The sequence below is a fragment of the Mesoplodon densirostris genome, chromosome 3, assembly GCF_025265405.1.
Source record: "Mesoplodon densirostris isolate mMesDen1 chromosome 3, mMesDen1 primary haplotype, whole genome shotgun sequence".
Lineage (NCBI taxonomy): Eukaryota > Metazoa > Chordata > Mammalia > Artiodactyla > Ziphiidae > Mesoplodon > Mesoplodon densirostris.
Genome location: NC_082663.1, coordinates 152,344,081 through 152,366,390, shown reverse-complemented (window position 1 = coordinate 152,366,390; position 22,310 = coordinate 152,344,081). Strand labels below are relative to the sequence as shown.

The 22,310-nt window shown below is 58.3% G+C and overlaps 2 protein-coding genes across 5 annotated transcripts; both read left to right on the top strand.

The window, feature by feature from the left end:
• The first annotated feature begins 1,849 nt into the window (after positions 1 to 1,849).
• SLC39A3 (solute carrier family 39 member 3) lies at positions 1,850 to 7,632 on the top strand. Of its 4 annotated transcripts, XM_060094718.1 has the most exons (5): positions 1,850 to 1,960; positions 2,084 to 2,280; positions 2,573 to 2,688; positions 3,630 to 3,755; positions 6,697 to 7,632. In XM_060094718.1, exons 2-5 carry the CDS (start codon positions 2,178 to 2,180, stop codon positions 7,429 to 7,431), a joined length of 1,080 nt encoding a protein of 359 aa, XP_059950701.1. In that variant the 5' UTR covers positions 1,850 to 1,960; positions 2,084 to 2,177; the 3' UTR covers positions 7,432 to 7,632. The 4 variants fall into 4 exon arrangements, with proteins under 4 accessions (XP_059950701.1, XP_059950702.1, XP_059950704.1 ...); XM_060094719.1 differs by lacking the exon at positions 3,630 to 3,755; XM_060094721.1 differs by lacking the exons at positions 1,850 to 1,960; positions 2,084 to 2,280 and having other exon boundaries at positions 2,598 to 2,688; positions 3,513 to 3,755.
• Positions 7,633 to 17,873: 10,241 nt separating this feature from the next.
• Positions 17,874 to 18,470, top strand: DIRAS1 (DIRAS family GTPase 1). The gene has a single exon (XM_060092417.1). It carries the CDS (start codon positions 17,874 to 17,876, stop codon positions 18,468 to 18,470), a length of 597 nt encoding a protein of 198 aa, XP_059948400.1.
• The last annotated feature ends 3,840 nt before the right edge of the window (positions 18,471 to 22,310 follow it).

The following is a 22,310-nucleotide window of genomic DNA, read 5'->3' as shown; positions in this document are numbered from 1 at the left end:
ATGACATCCTATCACTTGACAATATCCTATTTGTTGGAATCAAGTCACTGGGTGCAGCCCAGGCTCAAGCAGAGGGGATTATACAAGGACATGAATCCTAAGATGTTGGGATCATTTGGAACCATCTTAGAAGTCTGCCTAATAATATGCTACTATTTCATTAATACTTGTCTCTCCCACTAGACTGTGAACTGTGAGGGCATGGGCTTTTTCACTCCATTTTATTAAAATTTTCAAAAATTGTGATGAGATATACATAACATTAAATTTACCACTTTAACTATTTTTAAGTGTGCAGTTCAGTGGCATTAAGTACATTCACATTGTTGTGCAACCATCCCCACCATCCATCTCCAGAACGTTCTCATCTTCCGAAACTGAAACTCTGTCCCCAGGAAACACTGACTCCCCAGCCCCTCCCCCAGCCCCTGACCACCACCGTCTACTTTCTGTCTCTATGGATTTGACTAATCTAGGGACTTCCTATGAGTGGGATTACACAGTATTTATCCTTTTGTGACTGTCTTATTTCACTTAGCCTGATGTCTTCCAGGTTCATCCATATTGTAACATTCTCCACTTTATTCTTAGCAACTTTCCCTATGCCTGGCTCATGGTAGGCTGACAATAAGATTTTGGTTAACAGATGAATACAGTCCTCTCTTTCATAAGTCTCGTTGCTTTTATGGGCCAGTGGATCAAGCCTTTTCTTTTTCTTTTTTTTGCGGTACACGGGCCTCTCACTGTTGTGGCCTCTCCCGTTGTGGAGCACAGGCTCTGAACGCGCAGGCTCAGCGGCCATGGCTCACGGGCCCAGCCGCTCCGCGGCATGCGGTATCCTCCCGGACCGGGGCACGAACCCGTGTCCCCTGCATCGGCAGGTGGACTCTCAACCACTGCGCCACCAGGGAAGCCCAATCAAGCCATTAAAAAAAAAAGTCTCCTTCTCCTCACCTAAAAAATAGCCATTTGACCCAGCAGTTCCACTCCTGGGTACACATCCTTAAAAAAAACCTAAAATAGCAATCCACCACCCAGCACTCTTTTTTTAAAAAAATATATTTTAATTTTCTTGGAGTATAGTTGATTTACAATGTTGTGTTAATTTCAGGTGTACAGCAAAGTGATTCAGTTATACATATACATATATTCATTCTTTTAAAGATTCTTTTCCCATATAGGTTATCACAGAATATTGAGTAGAGTTCCCTGTGTTATACAGTAGGTCCTTATTGGTTATCTATCTTATGTATAGTAGTGTGTGTGTTCATCCCAAGCCACCTCCCAGCACTCTGATAACCCTTACTGGGCTCTATTATTCCAGAGCGCTTGTCACCTTCTGACATAATTTTATTACTTATTATGTTTGTCGATTATTTTCTGTCTTCTCCTAGAACGTAAGCTCCAAAAGGGGAGAGATCCTTGTTTTGTTGACTGATGTTCTCCTAGAAAAGGTCCTGGTACATAGGAGGCAGAGATGTTGAACGGATAAATCTGCATCTTAAACCGACGGGAAGGCATCAGCAGGGAGGACGCTCCGAGAGAGACAGTCACCTGTAGCAAATCGTTTTCTGACAATGGCCAAACCTCGATCAGAACGGGATTCAGCACCAGGAACCCCTGGACAGCTCTGGAAGCCAGACGCTGACGGAACCATTCCCCTAGGGTCGGAGTTTCCCGCCGGAGCCGCCCGGTGGCTGTACCCACCGCTCAGTGGGAGGAAACTACTTTCCCTTGCCGGTAGGAGAGGTGGAGTCGCGGGGTGAGTGGCAGCCATAACAGCCAATGGCATGGAGAAATTTGCCCGCTGCGCTTGGGGCGGCCAATGGCAGGGGCGTGGGCGGGGCGTGGGCAGCTGCGCGCGGAGCAGGGGCTAGACCGGGAGCGCTGCAGTGGGGTCGACACGGCGCGGCGGTTGAGCGGTGGGCGGCTCCGGCGGGCGGGCGAGGACCCGGCGGAGGTACGTTTAGGCCGGGGCGGGGCTGGGGGCTGGGGCGGCCCGGGGCCTGGCGGGCTCTGCCGCCCGTTAGCCGAGGCCCCGCCTTTACTGACGATCTGTGTGATTTGCGTCCGGCTCCCCCAGCGGAGCGCGGCTTGTCCCCTCTCGAGCGGGGCACCCAGTGCAGCGCGGGACACACAGAAGGCGCTCAATAAGTGCTGAGGGAAAGGATGAATGAATGAACCCGTCCCCGCTGCCCAGCCCCATCAGCCCCCGGTTTGAGGGCGTCCAGGCCACCCTCACCCCCACGCCACAGACTGGGGCATCCCGACACTCAGCAGGTATTTATTGGGCGCCTACTGTACCTGGCTCTGGGCTGAGGAAGACACACTCCCTGCTCGCGTGGAAGTCTCAGCCCAGGGCGAGTGATGATATTCAGGGACTTTAAATTATGTAGTTCCTTGTAGCGCCAATGATGCTAGGGGACGGGGTAGGAGACCCCTCTCCACTGGTGGCATCTGAGCTGACATGGGGACGCGGGCAGTGAGAACTGGGAGGTTGGGGAGAAAGCCTAAGGACAGGGGAGCAGCCGCGGTCCCTCATTCTAATGGTAACATTTTCGGGTCTATCTAGGGCGAGATCTGCTTTACTTTGGTTCATTGAATCCCCGTAAAGAGGTCCACATGCTTCAGCTCATCCGTTTGTTCAGCCAGAGGTTACTGAGCATCTCTTCAGCGCCAGGCCTTGCGGTGGGTACAAGGGATGCCATTTAGGGCAGGGGGAGGCCCTCCTGAGGGCCTGAAAGACAAGCATCATTGTAGGGTCAGGGGAGAGAAGTGGTCCAGGCCAAGAGAACAACCGGTGCAAAGGCCCTGAGGCGGGAACGGGCTTGCCATCGTCAGGGACCACAAAGGCCAGTGAGGGGAGGTGGAGCCCGAGCTGATGGTGCAGAGCCTTTGCCTCAGGGTAAAGCTTTTGGATTTATGTAAGGGCAGTGGGACCCAGAACATTCTGCAACAATGGAAATGTTCTCTGTCTGTGCTGTCCAGTATGGCAGCTGCTAGACTCAAGTAGCTATGGAACACTTGAAATGTGGGTAGCGCAACTGAGGAGCTGAATTCTACATTTTCTATAATTTTTTTTAATTAAAATAAATTTTTTTGGCCGCGCCACGTAACAAGATCTTAGCTCCCCAACCAGGGATCGAACCTGTGCCCCCCGCAGTGGAAGCGCGGAGTCCTAACCACTGGACCGCCAGGGAATTGCCTACATTTTATTTAATTTTAGTTAACTTACACAGACACACTCGGCTAGCGACTGCTGTGTTGGACAGTGCAGCCATGGAGAATTTTCTGCAGGAGACAGGGACGTGTGCTAGGCCTGGAATGGGGTGAAGTACTGGGGGTGGTGAGCTTGGTTGCTTTAGCTGGTCAGATAACCAATCCAACAGCTGACGCGGTTGCCCCTGACATTCACAGTGCTGGATTGAGGCATGAGCCCCCGGCTGCGTGGCTGGGCCCCGTAGTGCGTCGTGGGAGGGGAGTGTGCACCCACACATGGTTTGGCCCTGCAGTGACCGGTGACCGGAGCAGCCTGGGCCGCTGCCATGGTGAAGTTGTTGGTAGCCAAAATCCTTTGCATGGTGGGCGTGTTCTTTTTCATGCTGCTGGGCTCCCTGCTCCCCGTGAAGATCATCCAGACGGATTTTGAGAAGGCCCATCGTTCGAAAAAGATCCTCTCACTCTGCAACACCTTTGGAGGCGGGGTCTTTCTGGCCACGTGCTTCAATGCTTTACTGCCGGCTGTGAGGGAAAAGGTAAGGCCCCCTGGGGTGGTAGCAGCAGCCCTTGGCACCTTATGGCCAGTTGTCTCTGGTGCCTTTTGTTTTTTCTTTCCTTTTTTTTTTTGGTAATTGAGATATAGTTGTTGTGTTTTTGTTTTTCTTTTTTTTTTGGCTGTGCTGTGTGGCTTGGAGGATGTTAGTTCTCTGACCACAGACTGAACCCGGGCCCTCAGCAGTGAAAGCATAGAGTCCTAACCACTGGACAGCCAAGGAATTCCCTAATTGAGATATAGTTGATGTATAATATTGTATAAGTTACAGGTGTGCAACATAGTGATTCACAATTTTTAAAGGTTATACTCCATTTATAGTTATAAACTATTGGCTATATTCCCTGTGCTGTACAGTATATCATTGTAGCTTATTTATTTTGCACATAATAGTTTGTACTTCTTAATCCCCTACCCTTATCTTGCCCCTCCCCATCTCTGGTGCTTTTCAATCCTCATACCAAGGTCGGGGCCTTGACACTATAAGGGTGATGGGAAGTAGAAAATGAATTTGCTGTGTGACCATGAGTTGGTTGTGTCTCTTCTCTGGGTCTTATCTGGTAAACAAGGGGTTTGAACTAGACCTAGGGTTCCCGGCTGGTCGCTCATCAGCCATTACTTGACCAGACCACCTGCCCTGGACACATGCACTTTGTCCTGAAGCTGGCAACTGTGGCCTCTCTTCAACTCCTGTATCAGTTAGCTACTGCTGTGTAACAAATTATAACAAACTTAGCATCTTAAAACAACACGTGTTTATTCCTACACAGTTTCTGTGGGTCAGCAGTCTGGGCACCACTTGGCTGGGTCCTCTGCTGCCGGCTCTCATGAGGCTGCAATCAAGGTATCCGGTGGGCTGTGGTCTCATCTCAAGGTTTGACTGGGGATGGATTGGCCTCTGAGCCAGTGTGGTTGTAAGGCGGGTTCAGTTCCTTCCTGGCTGTCAGACTGAGGGCCCAGTGTCTCCCTGGCTGTTGGTTAGGAGCCACCCTCTGTCCCTGGCCACACTGTGCCATTTCCTTTATCCACAAGCCCCATCTGGTGCCTGGACTTCTGATGTTGAGGGCTGGGAGGTGTTTTATGCTGCTAAGCTTGCGTTCCTCTGTTACACAGCATGGGAAACTTGTGCACTTGGCATCAGTGAGGATGAGATCGGAGTCCTCTCTGACACCCTCTGCACCAGCCCCCCCCCCCGCCGTTTCCCACATTCCCGCAGTGCCACCCCTCCGGCCTGGACTGCTGCAATGACCTTGCCCTTCCCCATCCCTCTTCAGTGCTCGGGGCCCTCTCATGTCCTCCCCAAACCACTCCTGGGCAGCACCCCTGCCCCAGGCTCCCCACGCCTCAGTGAGCCAGGCCCCTCCTCCTGGCCGCCTGCCAGCCTCAGCCAGAGTGTCTGCCTCACGGTCTGGTGTGGCTGCCACTCACCATTCCGGCTGGTCAGGTTTCAGTGAATTGAAGTCAAACACACTTCAGTGTGCCAGTCCTCAGCCACACCAGTCACATTTCAAGTCCTCGTGGGCCACGCGAGGCTAGCGGCTTCCGTATCAGACAGCACGGATAGAGGACATTTCCACCATCCGGAACGTTCTATGGGACAGCGCTGACTCAAGGATCTGACGAGGATGGCTGGATGTGCCGGCGAGCCTCATGCTCGTTCTCAGCATGTTCACCCAGCGGGTGGAGTGGTGGGGGGCTCTGGAAACAGCCTCCGGGTTGTGTGGAAGCCAGCCCCGGGCAGGCATCAGGGCCAGAAGCCCTGGCTGATATCCCAGTCTGGAGGCCAGAAGTCCGAGACCAAGGTGTCAGTGGGCTGGGTCCTCCGGCTGTGAGAGGGGGTCTATCCTGTGTCCCTCCCAGCTTGTGGGGATCATCTGCGGTCCTTGGTCCCTTACCTTGTGGCTCCATCACCCCAGCTCTGCCTCCATTGTCACATGGCCTCTCCCTGTGTTCTCTCTTCTTCTGTCTCGGAAGGACACCTGTCATTGGATTAAGGACATCATCCTTATCCAGGGTGATGTCATCTCAAGATCCTTATTTTATGAATGAGTTTCCTGGGGTGGCCATAACAGAAGACCAGAGACGGGGGGCTTAAACAGCACACACTTATTCTCTCCCAGGGCTGGAGGCCGCAAGTCTGAGACCAAGGCATTGGCAGGGTTTGGTCCTCCTGAGGCCTCTCTCCTTGCTTTGTAGATGGCCACCTCTTGCTGTCTCTTTACATGATGGCTCTTCCTCTTCCTGTAAGGACAGCAGTCCTAGTGGATTAAGTCCACCCTCACAGCCTCCTTTTAACTGAATCACCTGTTTTAAAACCCTATCTCCAAGCATGGTTAGTTTTGAGGCACTAGGGGTTGGGAGACTTTTATATAGAAATTTCCTTTTGTTGGGGAGACACAATTCAGCCCATCACACCTCAGTTATATCTGCAAAGACCCTTCTTCCAAATAAGGTCACATTCTGAGATTCCTGGTGGACATATCTTTTAGGGGTCATGATGCAGCCCACTACACTCTTTTTAAATTGGTTGACATAGTGGACATGACGTGAGGACTAGTCCCTTTCTAATAGAGTTTTTATTTTTAAATATTTATTTATTTATTGACTGTGCTGGGTCTTAGTTGTGGCATGCAGACTTCTCAGTTGTGGCATGCATGTGGGATCTAGTTCCCCGACCAGGGATTGAACCCAGGTCCCCTGCATTGGGAGTGCAGTCTTACCCACTGGACCACCAGGGAAGTCCCTTCATTTTAAAATCCATCAAGGATGAGCCACCACCCCTCTTTAAGACCTGTATGATTTGGGTATTTCTGCTACTTGAAAGGTGACGTCTGAAGAACCTGTTGCGTGGGCAGCGGGGGTCTCGGCGGTCACGCCTCTGAACCTCTGCCTGTCTTTTCCCCCTCTCACGCCCTCTGCTCCAGCTCCAGAAAGTCCTGAGTCTTGGGCACATCAGCACCGACTACCCACTGGCCGAGACCATCATGCTGCTGGGCTTCTTCATGACCGTCTTCCTGGAGCAGCTCGTCCTGACCTTCCGCAAGGAGAGGCCGGCCTTTATCGACCTGGAGACGTTCAATGCCAGCTCGGACGTGGGCAGCGACTCAGAGTACGAGAGCCCCTTCATGGGTGGCTCGCGGGGCCATGCACTCTACGGGGAGCCCCACACACATAGCCACGGGCTGAGTGTCCAGGAGCTGTCGCGCTCCAGCCCGTTGCGGCTCCTCAGCCTGGTCTTCGCCCTGTCGGCCCACTCGGTCTTCGAGGGCCTGGCCCTGGGCCTGCAGGAGGAGGGCGAGAAGGTGGTGAGCCTGTTCGTGGGGGTGGCCATTCACGAGACGCTGGTGGCCGTGGCCCTGGGCATCAGCATGGCCAGGAGCGCCATGGCCCTGAGGGACGCTGCCAAGGTGGCCGTCACCGTGAGCGCCATGATCCCCCTGGGCATCAGCCTCGGCCTGGGCATCGAGAGTGCCCAGGGCGTGCCCAGCAGCGTGGCCTCCGTGGTGCTGCAGGGCCTGGCAGGCGGTACTTTCCTCTTCGTCACTTTCTTTGAGATCCTGGCCAAGGAGCTGGAGGAGAAGGGCGACCGGCTGCTCAAGGTCCTCTTCCTGGTGCTGGGCTACGCCGTCCTGGCGGGCATGGTCTTCCTCAAGTGGTGACCATCCCGCGCTGGGTGCCCGCCCCGCCCCCACCCAGCCAGAGCCTCGCCTCCCCTAAGGGTCCGAGCTCAGCCCCCGGGCTGCGCCTGCGCACAGAGGGGCCACCGGGGACTGCACTGAGCCCCAGATCCTACACCCTGAGCCTTGGGGCACCGCTACTAATTTTACAAATTCTTCTCTTAAAATTATTCACCAAAGCTGTGTGGCCATGTCATCCGCAGGCGTGGGGGTCTGGTGATTCGCAGGGGAGGCGGCCCCGGGCGTCCAGGTGGGGTCAGACGCAGACCCTCCCCACCCCTAAACACTGCTGGCTGTGGACGAGTGCGGGAGAGGCCAGCCTCTCTCCTCCGCAGCCCTGGCTACAGTGCCAACGCTGTAGCCAGCCCCCACGCCTTCCCTGGAGCCCTGCAGCACGTGGCGGGCGTGTCTCCAGGGTGAGCAGAGGGTCCAGTCGCTGTCACGTGATGCCCTGAGGGGTTTCTGAAAGGAGTCCGCCAGCCAGGAGCCTCCGGTTCATTCGCGGTTAGTGGGGGTGATGGGGCTGTGATTCCTGCCACCTGAGGCTGTGCTTCTGGGGAGACGGAGGTTCCAGGGATCTCGGAGCCGCCCTCTTCCCTGCTTTCTGGTGCGGCCGCCCTGCCTGGAGAGGTTGCTCTTCAGGGGCTGGGGTTCCGGGCTGGGCTGAGCTGCTCGGCTCCCCGAGGCAACAGAGCCCCAGGGCTGCAGAGAGTGCGGGCAGGCCTGGGGCAGCTTGGCCACAGGGTCTCCAGAGCAAGACGACTCCCGCAGGCCAGGGTCAGGGGCCATGTGACTCAGGTCCCCCCGCCAGACACGAAGCTAGGACCCCCCCTCGGGGAGCGCAGGAGCCTAACAGCCCCGTAGGGCTGGCGCGAACCCTCCCCTCCGTGGCAACAAGCTCTGTTAGTGTAGTCATGGCAACTGGATCCTGCTCCTGGGCTGAGCCAGGGCTGAGGGCCCTTCCGGGGGGACTTGACTCTGTCTGCCCCCAAGCCTGGAGGCACGGCCTCGGCTTCCGCAACCCATCCCATTACTTACACCCTTCCTGTCTTCTCATTTGTCCACTCAGCCATGGGGCCCAGGCTTCTTCCTAGAACCTCTGATTTCCTTCCTTTCACTTGCGGTCGCTGCCCAGACCCACACTGGGGAGACCGGCCGTGGCAGTGGGGCCGTCAAAGCTTCCTGGCGAGGACGGGCCCCTCTGCCCTGTGGTCCTGGGCGTGGTAGGGCCTCCAGCCTGTCACTCTGGCCTGGTGGGGTTCCAGGAGCAGCTACTTGCTTGTCCCAGGGGGCGTCCCAGGCGCTGGCCTGCTGCCCCCGCAGAGAGCACACAGCCTCCACCACGGCCCCAGCCTCATTCGGTGTCGATATGGGTCTCAGGGGGCAGGGCCGTGTGTCCAAGGGCCCCCACTTCCACTCTATTGGGCGCCCACCCCACCGCTCCTGGAGGTATTGGGCCCGTTTCCAGGAACTTCTGTCTGGCTTTTGCCAGGACCCACGTCTGAACCCCGCATGGCCTGACCCTGTCCCCATGCTGGGAAGGTGACCCCTGTGGGCATGGGACCATCACCTCCACCTTGTCCTAAACCCACCCTTGCTGGCGACCCCTGCCCCTACTTCACTCCACCTTTGCCCCAGGTGGGTGGGATGTCATGGAGTTGCCAGATTCCAGAGCCTGCCTTCAGAAGGGTGTGGCCCATGGGACGGGGCTGGGCAGGGTCCCCCAGGGGCCCCGTCCCCCCTGAATCCAGTAGGAAGCCCCCCCCATGGGTGCAGAACAGCCTGCTCCAGGCTTCCCCCACTCCATACTCCTTCCCCTCCGTTACCTAAAGCACACGCACTGCAGGGTCCCCGCCCTCCCGCCAGCCATCAGCTTCCTGGGATGCCTGGGGACACCACAAGCCTCTCCACCCATCAGTTCCGTTTCCCCTTCTCTTCCCTGCACTGGAGGCTTCAGGGTCATATCATCCCCCCTCACTGTAAGCCAGCTTCCAGACCACGAAGGGCACTGCCACACCAGTGAGGGGGGAAACCCCGGGGCGCCCTGCCCACCCCTCAGACACCGCCACCCCGGTCCCCGGCATCCTCGGATCCCCAGCCTGCCCAGCCTCTGTCTGCCAGTCTCTGGCCTCTCTCTAGGGTCCTGCCAGATCCAACAAAACTGCTTCCAGGTCCTCCAGAGATGGTGGGACCCCAAGAAGTTTGGGGGATGCTGTGTGTCGTAGGAGAAGACACAGGCTGCTCCGCCAGCACCCACAACACCACCCGTCCTGTCTGCTGTGGTTGGAGGGTCCAGGGTCAGCCCTGGGGTCTGCCTCCTGGGGCCACAGGGATGATGGTGTCACTTGGTCAGTTCTGGTCAGCTTTCCCTGCTTTGGCCAAGGATCAAAGTTGAAAGCTGAGGTAAGAAGAAAAATGGTCATCCCATCTGATGGGGGCCCTGGAGAGGCCGACCTCGCTCCCGAGGTCCCTCGGCTCATGGTGGCCATGTCCAGCCTAGACCAGGGTCTTCTCGTCTAGGCCAGCTCAGTGGCTCCATCTCCCCCACACCCGCTCTGACACGACAGGTGCCGCATGGTGACAGCTTTGGCTGAAGAAGCCTGTGGGTTGGTCACCCACCACCTGGGGCCCTGGACCAGCCCTGACATGGAACTGGACGTTGGCCACAAAAGCCTTCATTCATCTCTGTGCAACTTTGCGCCATCGAGGATGTGTCGCTTTGAGATCTGTGTGCGTGTCTCATGGAGGAGAGGGAGCACACGCCTGCTAGTGACCTGTGTATTGCTTGGTGACAACCAGGCACAGCCACCTTCACTTGGACACGAGCGTTCCCAAGTAGCACAAACGCCTTTCTGTTTAAAGAAACAAAACTCCCAACACAAAACACCAGGCACCACCTTTATCCGGATGTGCCTGGCTGGGTCAAGGCCACCGCTAGCCGCTTGGCTGTGACCAGGCAGGCTCCTGGCAGCACGATTATGGGGGCCCCATGCGGGGGCTCAGCAAGCAGGAGGGTTGAGCCAGGACTCAGCTCTGGTCCTTGGTACAGCGTCACTCTCAACGGCCCCGCCGCCCCCGAGCCGAGTGGAGTCAGGGCTCCCAGGGCCGGCGACAGCTGGATGCAGTCAGCCGGGTCGCCCTCCTTGATCTGGAGACAAAAGAGTAGAAGGTTAGGAAGCGGCACCCAGGACCCGCGGATTGAATCAAGCGTAATAACAGTGTGTCGCAGCTTCTGTTGTTCGCTGTTTGCATTTCTGGTGGAGAAGTTATCAGTGTGGAGCCCGGGAGGGGGCGCCAGTTCCCAGCCAGTCTGCATCTTCTGGGCCCCGAAACACAGGCATCGGACGGGATGCTGTGTCCCTGCACACGGCGCCTCCAGGCCTGCCCCGACCACCAGCTCTGGACCCTCAGCCTTGCCAGGAAGAGAGGGTCATGCAGCCCACCTGTCCCAGCCCGTGTCCACCCTGAGCTGTCTGTCAGCTTTGGTACAGAGCCAGTGACTGACCCACCTGACCTTTTGAGAGCCTCCTGCAGGCTGGGACTGGGCTGGGACTCCTGAGGGCAGAAGAGGGCTGCTGCAGGGCTTGGGGTGGTTCTGGGAAGACCCTAGAACTCTTCTGGCTGTCAGTTGGCTGAGGCCAGATTGGGCTGCAGAAGGGAGACCCCATCCCTCCCCGCCTCTGACACCCTCCAGGCCTCTGCAGCTCCTGGGGCAAGAACTGCTGACCTGGCAGGCTGCAGTGTTCTGGCCGAGGGCCCAAGTGATTGCTGTGTGCCCAGCCTGGCAGGAGAGAGCCGGGATGGGCAGGTGGGCCGTTTAGCGCCCCCCGACTCAGTGCCTGGGAGGCACAGCTGAGGTGCTGCGTTTGAAGCAAAGGAAAAGGCCGCCACGGGGTTCACATGCCCTCTCCTTTGAGGGACTGGCTGGGCCTCCTGCTGAGCTAGTCTTGGCTGGGGCAGGGCCAGAGATTTTTCATTTCTTTCTCTCTTTTTTTTTTGGCTATGCTGCACGGCTTGTGCGATCTTAGTTCCTCGACCAGGGATCGAACCTGGGTCCATAGCAGTGAAAGCCGGCGTCCTAACCACTGGACTGCCAGGGAATTCCCAGATTTTGCATGTCTACCAAGCTCCCAGGGGATGCTGGTCTGGGGACACGTTTGAGGCCCATTGCCCTACCCCAGGGTCCCCCCAGCACTGCTGACACGGGGCTGGGTCATCCTCTGGGGGCCGTCCTGGATGCCCTGGGGTGTGGAGCAGCCTCCCTGGCCCACCCATTCAATGCCAAGAGCCCACCCTGGTCATGACAACCAAAAATGTCCCCAGACATCGCCCAGGGTCCCCTGGGGGCAGAATCACCCCCAAGGGAGACCCACTGTCCTGGAACCTAAGGCAGCTCACATTCTAGCAAGGGAGACAGATGACAGATGGACACAAAATGTGATAAGTGCCCTGAAGATAAGCAAGGTGGAGGGAGAGCCACGAAGGGAGACAAAGACTATTTTAGCAGTGTGGTCAGGGGGGAATCTCTGAGGGCCTCACTGGAGTCAGAAGATGGGTGAAGAGCTTTTCTGGCAGAGGAAGTGGCCTGTGCAAAGGCCCTGAGGTCTCCCTGCATGTCGTGGTCCTTTGACTGATCAAAGCTGTCCGGCTCTCTGTTAAAGGATGCAAGTGTGGCAGGGGTTCATCCTGCTGATGGCTTAGGCTCCAGTGACCCTGCTCCTTAGAGGTGTTGATGACAACACAGCCCCATATGTGGAGGAGCCCCTCAGGCCACTCCCAGGGGCTAGGCAGGTGGCTTCAGTGAAGGACCAGCATCTTCCACCAGGGGCTAGGGTCCAGCTCCCAGAGGAGCTGGTGAGCAGAATTTGGGCTCGAGACACCAGCCCATTCATTTTTTAAGGCAAACTGTGTTTTGACAAATGACCTTCTTATTTTTAAATGTTGACACCAAAGTTAAAAACAAATAAAAAACCACTGTGGGCCGAACAGCATCGGTGAGAGGCCGTGGCGCCCAGCCTCAGCTTCGCCCACATAATTACATTAATCCCAGGAGCACAGAAAGAGCAGAGCATGAGACCCAGCCACCTTCCTCCCTGCACGGTGGGTCTGGAGAGCGGCCCCCGCCCGGAGCAGCTGGCAGGAGGCCCATAGGCTGCAAGGCCAGGCGAGGAACAGGGACCTCTCAGGTGAGTGGCTGTCCCTTTACATTTGAGAGGACTTCTGCAGATCAAAGCCAGCCAAAGGCCAGGTGTGCCTCCCTGGGTCAGGCCCCCAGAGAGCCTGGGACAGCAGAAAGGCTGGCTTGTGGCTTCAGAGCCTGATGGACCTGAGCTCCAGCCCCAGCCCGGTCTCCTCCCAGCTGGGCCACCCCAGGGGAGCCGATCCCATTCTCTGAGCTGATAAAACCCAACCCTCTCTTGCACTGGTGCATGAAGGCCAGGGCTCTCCTGGCCGGCCGCGGGAAAGGGGGACTGCCGTCCTAGTTTGGGGTGCTCAGGTGGGCGTTGATCCCCGTGCCTGGGAGAGCGAGGGGGGGACTCTGGGGCCTGTCCTCTCCTGGCTCATCCGGCCGGGAGCCTGGCCTGGGAGCTATAAATAGTAGCTGCAGAGTGGAGCGTGTCCACACTCCTAGGCATGAGTCAGCCTGCCCCGGCCTGGGCTGGTGCCTGGAGGAGCAGAGGGCCGGCCCAAGGCTGGAGGCCCGGCCCAGTGCCCCTGGTCACTCAGAGATGGAAGCAGGCAGGCAGCCGGAGCGGGAGGGAGCGGGGCTGTCATCTCTGAGCGCCTGTGCGCCCGGCAGCCTCAGGACAATGGACGTCATGCCTGATCGATCGTTCCCAGCAACCCTGGGAAGCAAGACAATGGTGATCCTCATTCACAGATGGGGAGACTGAGGCTCAGAGGAGTGCTTGGCCGGGATGCGGAGATCCACAGGGCTGTCTCCATCGCTGGCTGAGAGCGCTTGGAGATGTGGGGCTGGGGCCAGGCCACCCTCTGTGGTGCCCCACATGGCTTAAGACAGGGCAGGAGTGGGGTGTATCCGGGGAACAGCTCCAGGCAGCCGGGGTTGGATGGGGAACCGGAGGAGAGCTTGAGTCAGGTCGGGAGCAGCTTGAACGCCAGGCTGAGAAGCTGGACCTTGACCCGGAAGTGAAGGAAGCCACGGGTGGCATGAGAGCAGGGGAGTCTGTGCAGTGAAGGCCAGGGTAGAAGGAGGGCTGGAGGGGGCTGTTCTGGGAGGCCAGGAAGGAGGCGGGTGGGATGGTCCAGGTGCTAGAGGCCGGGAGGTGCAGTGGAGGGGTTGAATCAGGGAGAAATGGGGCCCTTCAAGCCCCCAAAGCAGGACGAACCTCAGAGGCCCGGCCTCTTGGGGAACCAGATGGTCTTGGGGGCAGTGCCCACCTCTCCAAGGGAGCAGGAAGGGTCTGGCACAGCCATAGCCACAGACAAGTTGGGTCAGCAAAAATGAAGGAGCCGAGAGCCAGAGGAGCCCTTGGGCTCCAGCCGACCATCTGCTCGCACACCTCACGATGGGGAGCTCACCGCCCTACAAAGAGCCTCTTTCACCCTCCGACTGCTCTGACCCCAGAAAGTCCCTCCTTGTGGGACCCTTAGTGTCTGCCTATCCATCGAGGGGCACCTGCTTCTAACAGGCTTGGGCCCTGGGGCATTCTCACACCCACCCCTGCCTGGTTCAGCTGCTGTTTCCCAAAGCCCAGTCTTCTCTGAGATGAGTCTCCACCCTCCCAGTCTTCAGGAGGGAGGGGTGATGGTACCCTGTTGGCTTAAATGTGGACACACAGACGTCAACCGCACAGACGCTTCCCAAAGGCAAACGTTTATTCTCAGAGACAACTCCTGTTTGATGAAGATAACATTTTCCTACCAGAAAACTGCAAATCCATTCCGCTTTGCTCCCTTTGTTCACCCCAGCTTCAAAAGCAACTGCCCTTCCTCCCCACCCTCGCCCAGCTCAAGGGCCCAATTGCCATCTCTGCCTTGGTGGCCTGCCCTTAGGGGCACCAACCCAAACCAAGTCCCACCCTGCCAGGACAAATCCCCCGGGATGGGGACTAGTCTCCAGGTACATCCCCACTGCCCCGAGCCCCCTTGGGCCACCTCTGCCTTCTCATACATCTATTGATTGATTGATTATTCATTCCATCAATGACCCCCTCGCTGGGGGGCCCTGCCCTGGACCCTCACCTCCACCAGCCCAAGGGTGTCCCATTCTGTTCCCCCAGGCCCCTTGTCTGCAGTTCTGCCAACTGGCCCCTTCTCTTTCCTCCTGGGTGACCTCGGCTCTGCCCCCATCTTGCCCAGCGGCCGGCTGCTGGGTGGCCCTGGGGTGCGCCAGCTTCCTCCCGGGGAAGAGGACCCCACCCCTATGGCGTCCCTGGCAGGAGCCGATGTTCACCGAGCGGGGGCGCGGGGCGGGGGTCCAGATGGGGCGGCGGTGACCTTGTCCGGGGGCGCGGGGCCGGGGGGAGGGGCGGAGCGCGGCGCCCGGCGGCGGGCGGGGACGGGCGGGGACGGGCGCGGGCGCGGCGGCGGCAGCTCGGGCGTGCGGGGGGCGGCGGCGCCCGAGCGGACACGGAGACGGCCAGCAGCAGCCGCGGCGGCGCCGCAGGGACGAGCGCCCAGGTAGGCGGCCGGGGCGGGGGACCGGGGCGCCGGGGCCCGCTGCGTCCCCCCGCGAGGCCCGCAGGTCCTCTCCCCGCGCGCCCTCCTTTGTCCGAGCCCCACCCTTCCCGGCCGCGGGGCCGGCCCTCCACCGGACCCCCCTCCCCAATCCGGCTGGGCCCCGGCCAGGCCGCCCTCCTCGCGCCCACCTTGGACAGCTCCCTCCCGGCATCACCCTCCCCCGCGGTACTGACCGGCGGCCTTTCGGCCGAGCCAGCCCCTCCTCCGGCCTACAGGAGCCTCCCTGGGTCCCGCTGTCAGGGCCCCTCCAGGAGGAATCGAGTGGGCCCCGAGCCCGTCTCCCCGCACCACCGCCCCGTTCAGCCCTCCTGCTCCCTCTCCCAGCCGAGGCCCTCATCCAGGAGCCCCTCCTCTGGTGGACGGCCCTCCCCCACCACTTAGATCCTCCTCGGGCCCAGGGGAGCCCCCTCTCCTCAAACCCCTCACTGGTCAGGTAATCCCTATGTCAGACCCCCTTGGGGCAGGCAGCCCGAGCCCCCAGGCCCTCCCCTGGGTTGGGGCCTGCTTCCTTGCACCTGAGGTCGCTCCAACCTCCCAGTAGCAGTGGGCTCCGGGAACCCAGGACCGGGCAGCTTCCCCTGGCCTGGGAGCCTCAGGGTGGGCTGCCTTGCACAGGGGAAGGACCCCAGGCTGTGTAGCCAGCCGGGGCCGGGTTCAAATCCTGCTCTGCTCTGCCACCTCTCTGCTGTGACCTTGAGCCCGTGCCACCCCCTTTTGCGCCTTGGTGCCCACAGGCCCCTTCCCCCAACCCCAGCCCATGGGAGGTGCGGGTGGTTTTCAAATAGCACCAGGTGGGTTCCTGGCGTGGGTTTGTGGGTTATTGAATGGGGCTCCGAGTCAGGGATCCCAGGCCCCTCCTGGAGGACACCCCTGCTGACAGGCCTGGAGCACTGCCAGGGGGTCTGCACCCAGAGCGAGGCAAGGGCTGGGTCTGGGGTGGAAGAACGGACGGTCACCAGCCACCCCAGGTCCCTCGGCCAGTTGTGGCGGTGCCTGGCTGCATGCTGATGAGCTCACTTCTTGGGGTGCCCACTCAGGAAAGGGTAGTGACTGCAGAGCAGGCTGGCAGCCCTGCCAGCCCCCCCGCCAAGTGCTATGCATGTCACCAAGATGCCTAAAAACAGTCCCCCACGAGTTAGAACCGCTAAAGCTCCTACAAGTTTGCCTGACACGTGATTTGTGAGGTACGTGTCGGCTGTTACCTTCTCTGTATGTCTTTTTCTGACAAACCTGGTACTTTTGATCATTGAGAATGTGCCTTCCCAACCCACGACCAGCCGAGTGCTTTACACCCTGGGCCTTTGTGATTGATAACCCTGTCCGTCCATCTTTACTGAGGGCTCTGTGTGCCAGGCACCTGGCCAAGGGCTTTATCGAGCTATGGCACTGCTTGTCCCAGCAGCTCCGTGGAGTGGGCACTGAGACTGCTCACATTTCACAGATGAGAACATCGAGGCTCAGGAACATCAATTTACTCGCCCGGGTTTTCACCGCCAGGGTCTTTCACACCATTGGGTCTTGCTCCCCGCCCCCCGCCCCCGCTCCCGCCCACCACACACACACCTGAGGGAAGTAGCATGGCCTGGGTGCAATCTTGCCATATCTTCTCTATCCCATTGTAGACCCCGCCCCATGTTGAGGGACCCTCAGAGATGGCTGAGAAGGAGGCAGGGAAGGGGGCTCTGCTGTTTCTATAAGTAAGGATGCAGATGCTTGGAGACAGGCTTCCTGCCTTCCCACCCCCAGGTCACGGTTCTTCTCCCACCTCCATCATTTCAGGAATTGCTGTGCTGTGTGACCTCGCGAGGTCACTGGACCTCTCTGAGCACAGGGTAGGGGAGAGGGGAGAAGGGGACCCCCTCGCAGGGAGTTCTGTTCCTACGGACACATCAGACCTGAGCGGGAGGCCAGGGCAGGCCAGACCATAGTCTGGGTTTGGAGTTCAGGGAGTGAGGCTTTCTCTCTTTAGGCTAAGTTTTACTTTTCTTATCTACGGCCTGGGCTGCTGTGGGAAACCCGCTTCATGATTTGCAAATTCTTGGACCTCCAGCACCAGGATCACAGTTATGGGATAAGGGGAGGAGAAGAGCTTTAAAATGCAAGTTCCCAGGGCTGTGGCCCTGAACCAAAGGATTCACCACTTCCAGGGCTGAGGCCCTGCAATCTGCATTTTAAAGATGCCCTACCACACAGCTCCCACGAGGCTGAGGAACCTCTGGGCTGGGGTGAGAGCAGGGAGCCTGTGATGGCCAGAGAGAGGGACCCCTTTACTTATTTTGAAGAGGAGAAAACTGAGGCTCAGGGTGGCAAAGCAGCTTGCCCAGGTCACAAAGCCAGGGAAAAGCCAGTGCCACCTGGGGGCTGGGGGAGCATGCAGGTGGAGAAAGCAGTTGGTGTGCACCCCACGCTGGCATCTCCATGCCTCTTCCAGCCCAGAGACCCCCGCCGCCCGGGGAAGGAGTTTAGGCCCCAGATTTCGTTGAGGGGAAGCAGACAGGCAGAGGGTCTGGCTCTGAGCCTGTGTGCAGGGCAGAATGACAGAGTCGACCAAATCAACCGGGATGCAGGAGAAATGCCGCTCCTCTGAGAAGCCGACCTTCCCACCCCCTCCCAAGTGGGTGGTCGCTCTTGTCTGACACTCCTCTCTGTGCAGGGTCGGTCTGGGGTTCTAGCAGCTGAAGCGAGCCCTCCCGGCCCCACCCCGCACCCCCACGTGGAAGATGCCTGAACAGAGCAATGACTACCGGGTGGTGGTGTTCGGGGCGGGCGGCGTGGGCAAGAGCTCGCTAGTGCTGCGCTTCGTCAAGGGCACGTTCCGGGACACCTACATCCCCACCATCGAGGACACCTACCGGCAGGTCATCAGCTGCGACAAGAGCGTGTGCACGCTGCAGATCACCGACACCACGGGCAGCCACCAGTTCCCGGCCATGCAGCGGCTGTCCATCTCCAAGGGCCACGCCTTCATCCTGGTCTTCTCGGTCACCAGCAAGCAGTCGCTGGAGGAGCTGGGCCCCATCTACAAGCTCATCGTGCAGATCAAGGGCAGCGTGGAGGACATCCCCGTCATGCTGGTGGGCAACAAGTGCGACGAGACCCAGCGGGAGGTGGACACCCGCGAGGCCCAGGCCGTGGCCCAGGAGTGGAAGTGCGCCTTCATGGAGACATCGGCCAAGATGAACTACAACGTCAAAGAGCTCTTCCAGGAGCTGCTCACGCTGGAGACACGCCGGAACATGAGCCTGAACATCGATGGCAAGCGCTCCAGCAAACAGAAGAGGACAGACCGCATCAAGGGCAAATGCGTCCTCATGTGAGCCCAGAGCGCCCACCGCCGGCGCCCCGCTGTCCTGGCCCCAGGCCTCTCCCCACGTCCTGTGCCCCCGCTGCCACCCCTCCCCTCCTCTTCCCTCTCCTCTTCCTTCTTTCCCCTCCCCCCACCATCTCTTCCACTTCTTTTCCTCCAACATCTCCGGCGGGGGATGAGGCCCGGCCGAGCCTGTGGCAGACCTAGGGCTCCAACCCAGCTCTGTCACGCCACTCTGCCCTCCCCTCCCTCTTTGCTCCCCCCCCACCCGTCCTGTCTGTACGCCCCGCCAAAGCCAAGCTCTGGAGGTGGCCCCCTTGATCTGCACATGGGAAAATGGGGGAAGCTGCCTGCCATAGGGACTGAGAAAGCCGGTTTTTCCTCCATCTCCGTGTCTCCCAGGACTCCCACCTCTGACTCTGCCCCCTGGGTGCCCCCAGCCAGACCTGCACCCTGCCCCTACATTATATCACTGTGACCTTGCCGGGGAGGAGGGAGTTGAAATGCACATGGACCTCAGATTTTCTTTTCTCCTACTTGGTGTTTGACATACACTCCCCTCCCCCTTCCATCCCTCATGACCTCTGGCCTGTGCCCCCCTCCCCAGGTCCCAGACCACCCCTCTCACCCCCGTCCCTATGGATTGGTGGGGGGCCTTGCGGGCTGGGTCTCAGGCTGCCAGGCAATAACCACAGGGCTCACAGCAGTGCCCCGCCAGCCCGGAATCTCACTCCTCGCCCCGCCTGGGCTTGGGGTGCAGGCATGGGAGGCCCGGGACCCACTGATGGCTGCGGCACAGCTCCAGGGGACTGTCTGGAATGAATATGGAGGGCCTTCCTGGACATAGCCTGCAGACAGAGATCGAGACAGTTTGTCGCCACCGAGCCCAAGGGCAGGGGACCTGAGGTGCTGGTGAGGGGTTGCCGGGCCCCGTCCAGAGGCAGGCATCCGGACCCAGCACCGGCAGGCTCTGAGGGGCTAGACGCAGAGCTCTGCCCAGCCCGATTCCTCCCACCTACGGGGCCCCCCGTGGGGGCGCACCCAGGAAGGTGTGGGTCCTGAAGTCAGGGTGTGCCCGCCACCACCGTGAGATTCTGTTTTTGTGAGTGTCTAGATGTCACCACACTCATGGGACCCAGTGAGGCCGTGTCGGACAGTATGAAGGTGACCTGTAGGCCTGGGGTGGGGTGGGGGGCACGCATGGGATGATGCATTGGGCCCCTTGGTGTGCTGGGCGGATGGCTTGTGTCTAAGCATGTGGGGGGGGGCTCCTGTGTGTGTGATGGTCTGTCGTGTGATCCAAGTGTAGGGTGTATGCAGGGGTGGGTCGTGTGGTTGCCAGGAGGACCAGACACCTGTGATGTGTGAGCCTTGGCACCTGCAAGAGTGTGACTGTGTACAGCTGTGTTTTCGGGAGTGGGTTACGGGATTTAGCAGAGAGCCTCTGTGGACCTGTTTGTCCTGACTGTCTGAGGAGCACCACGCCTGCTGCACTCTGTCGTAAGGGGGCTCTCAGCCCAACATCTGTATCCATCAGCCGTTGCTGGGGAACACAGGAGCGCAAACTCAGCAACTTGCAACAGCACACATTTGTGGTCTCAGCATGAGGCCAGCTGGGCTGTGGTCTCATCCTAAGGCGTGACCAGGGACAGATCCACATCCAGCTCATGTGCTCCTGGGCAGCATTCAGTTGCCTGTGGTTTCAGAACTGAGAGTCTCAGCTGCCTGCTGGCTGTGGCTGGAGCTGCCCTCAGCTCCTTGCCTCCTGGGCCTCTCCCTGGGGCCTCTCACAGCGCTGGTGTCATTAGGTGCAAGGAAGCGGCACGTGTGTGTGTATGTGCGCGTGTGCATCCGCGAAAGAGAGGTCATATGACCACGTGGACTGTACGTGGGTAAGAGGGACTGTTTGTGTCCATCTTGGTAGCAGTGTGTTTTTTTCCTTCTGCATCTGTATGGCTGTTCACTCCTCAAATATTTACTGGGTCCACTGTGAGAAGGAGAGAGTGTGTGTGTGTGCACGTGTGTGTCACCGCCCGGCGCGTGGACAGGCCCACGGAAGAAAAGGTAACATCCTGTCTGAGTACAGCGGAACACCCCTGTCCTGTGGCGGGTCCAGGGCCCACCAGCAGCTGGTGTTGACCCCTCCCACTTGAAGGTGCCGGAGAAAGTGGGGCTGCGCAGGGGTCTGCGGCCCTTTCTCAGGGACACACCCTGATAGCACAATCTCCCTGGGGCTCTGCCTGCCTCCAGGCCTCTCCTGCCCCAGGCCCTGCCCCGACCCTGGGGTTCTCCAACAGGAGGGGGCCCAGAGCCTACCCCAGCTGCTGGCCCGTCCTGCTTCGGCACCGCTGGGTCTAGGGACCGTACCAGGCCATGCTTGCTGTCCCCGCTCCTGCCCCCTCACCTCCCGCATGTGGGTGCCCCCCGCCCCCCGCTGTGGGGTCTGTGTAGCATTTGCTCTACAAATAGTCTTCCTGCAATAAAGAAGTGGATTCCGCATTCCCCAACAGTGAGCCTTTTTTGGGATGGGGAGGTCAGCTCGCCACCTATAAAGGATGAGAGACCAGAAAGATGGGGGTGAGGGATGGGTCTGTGGGAAGAGTTCGGACTTTTGTGACGAGGACTCCGGGGCATCATGGGAACATTTCAGTGCTTCTCCCCTGTGACCCCCACAAGAGATCACACCAGCCCTGCTGGACCCTGTACTTCCTGCAGCCATTGAGGTGATCGGGCAGGCACTATGACCCTCATATTACCTGGGGAACAACCTGCAGGATGTAAAGCAACTATACTCCAATAAAAATTAAAAGAACAACAACAACAAACAAACCTGCAGGACCTCAGTTTTCCCATCCACTAAATGGCTCAGGGCAGATTTCGTGAATTTATAAACACGGCCAGGACTAGGGTGAGAGAGTGAGGCACTCGCCACGTGTGACAAAAAACTCAGCCATCTAGATACATATTTTACTGCAATATTTAATGTAAAGGAAGCCATGATGAACACTATTTTTGAAATAAAGACAGGATCTGACAGGGCTGGGGCTAGAGAGTAGCAAAGGAGGTGGTTTGCACAAGCGCAGAATCAAATCTTGTCTTTCTTTAAAATTTTAGTTATTTTGTTCATCATGGATTATTTCTGCATTTATTTTGACTTTTTAAAATATGGCATTTATATAGTATTTATCTGGATGGTGAGTGTTTTGGGGTGCCCCTTTAGGTTCAGGATTTGAGAAAAGTGCCTCACTTGCCTCACCCCAGCCCTGCCCTAATCTGTCTTTGGGGCTGCAAGAATCGCCAGACCTGATTTTTCAAGAGTGCCTGGAAATCTGGATTTCTTTTTGTGAAACAACCTGATTTTTAAATGTTGGCAACGAATTTCGAACTTTACAGCATTTGGAGGCCACCAGTTTGCAACCCTTGTGCAGACAGTAATTCCTCCTGTGGGATGGAGCTGGGGAGTGAGATGCTGTCCCCAGGCACCTGGTTCTGTCTGTGCACTGCAGGGGGTGAGCAGGGAGGTTCCTGCAGGGATGACAGCAGCCCTGGGGGTGGGGGGCCCAGCTGGGAGGCCAGCAGCTCAGATCACAGAGTAACAGTGTTGCACAAAGTTCTGGAAGTCCCAGAATATGGTGGCTCCTTCCTCCTGTATAAGAAAGTCTCCCCTCCATGACCACTGGGTGCTTTTGGAGACATAACAAATGTTTCCCAACATCAACGAGGGAGCATGTTAAAAATGCACATTCCAGGGGTTCAGTTCCTTTTAGGATTCTGGTTCATTCGATTTGGGTGGGGGCCCAGGAATCTGCATTTTACAATCAAGGCCCAGGAGTTAGGATATTAAGAAACC

Bases quoted from the DNA above. Each gene is read 5' to 3' on its own strand.
- DIRAS1 (XM_060092417.1), top strand. From the start codon at position 17,874: ATGCCTGAACAGAGCAATGACTACCGGGTGGTGGTGTTCGGGGCGGGC.
- SLC39A3 (XM_060094718.1), top strand. From the start codon at position 2,178: ATGAACCCGTCCCCGCTGCCCAGCCCCATCAGCCCCCGGTTTGAGGGC. The intron at 2,281-2,572 runs GTATTTATTGGG...GGGTCTATCTAG, and splicing joins GGCATCCCGACACTCAGCAG to GGCGAGATCTGCTTTACTTT. The intron at 2,689-3,629 runs GTGGGTACAAGG...CTCCCCGTGAAG, and splicing joins CTTCAGCGCCAGGCCTTGCG to ATCATCCAGACGGATTTTGA.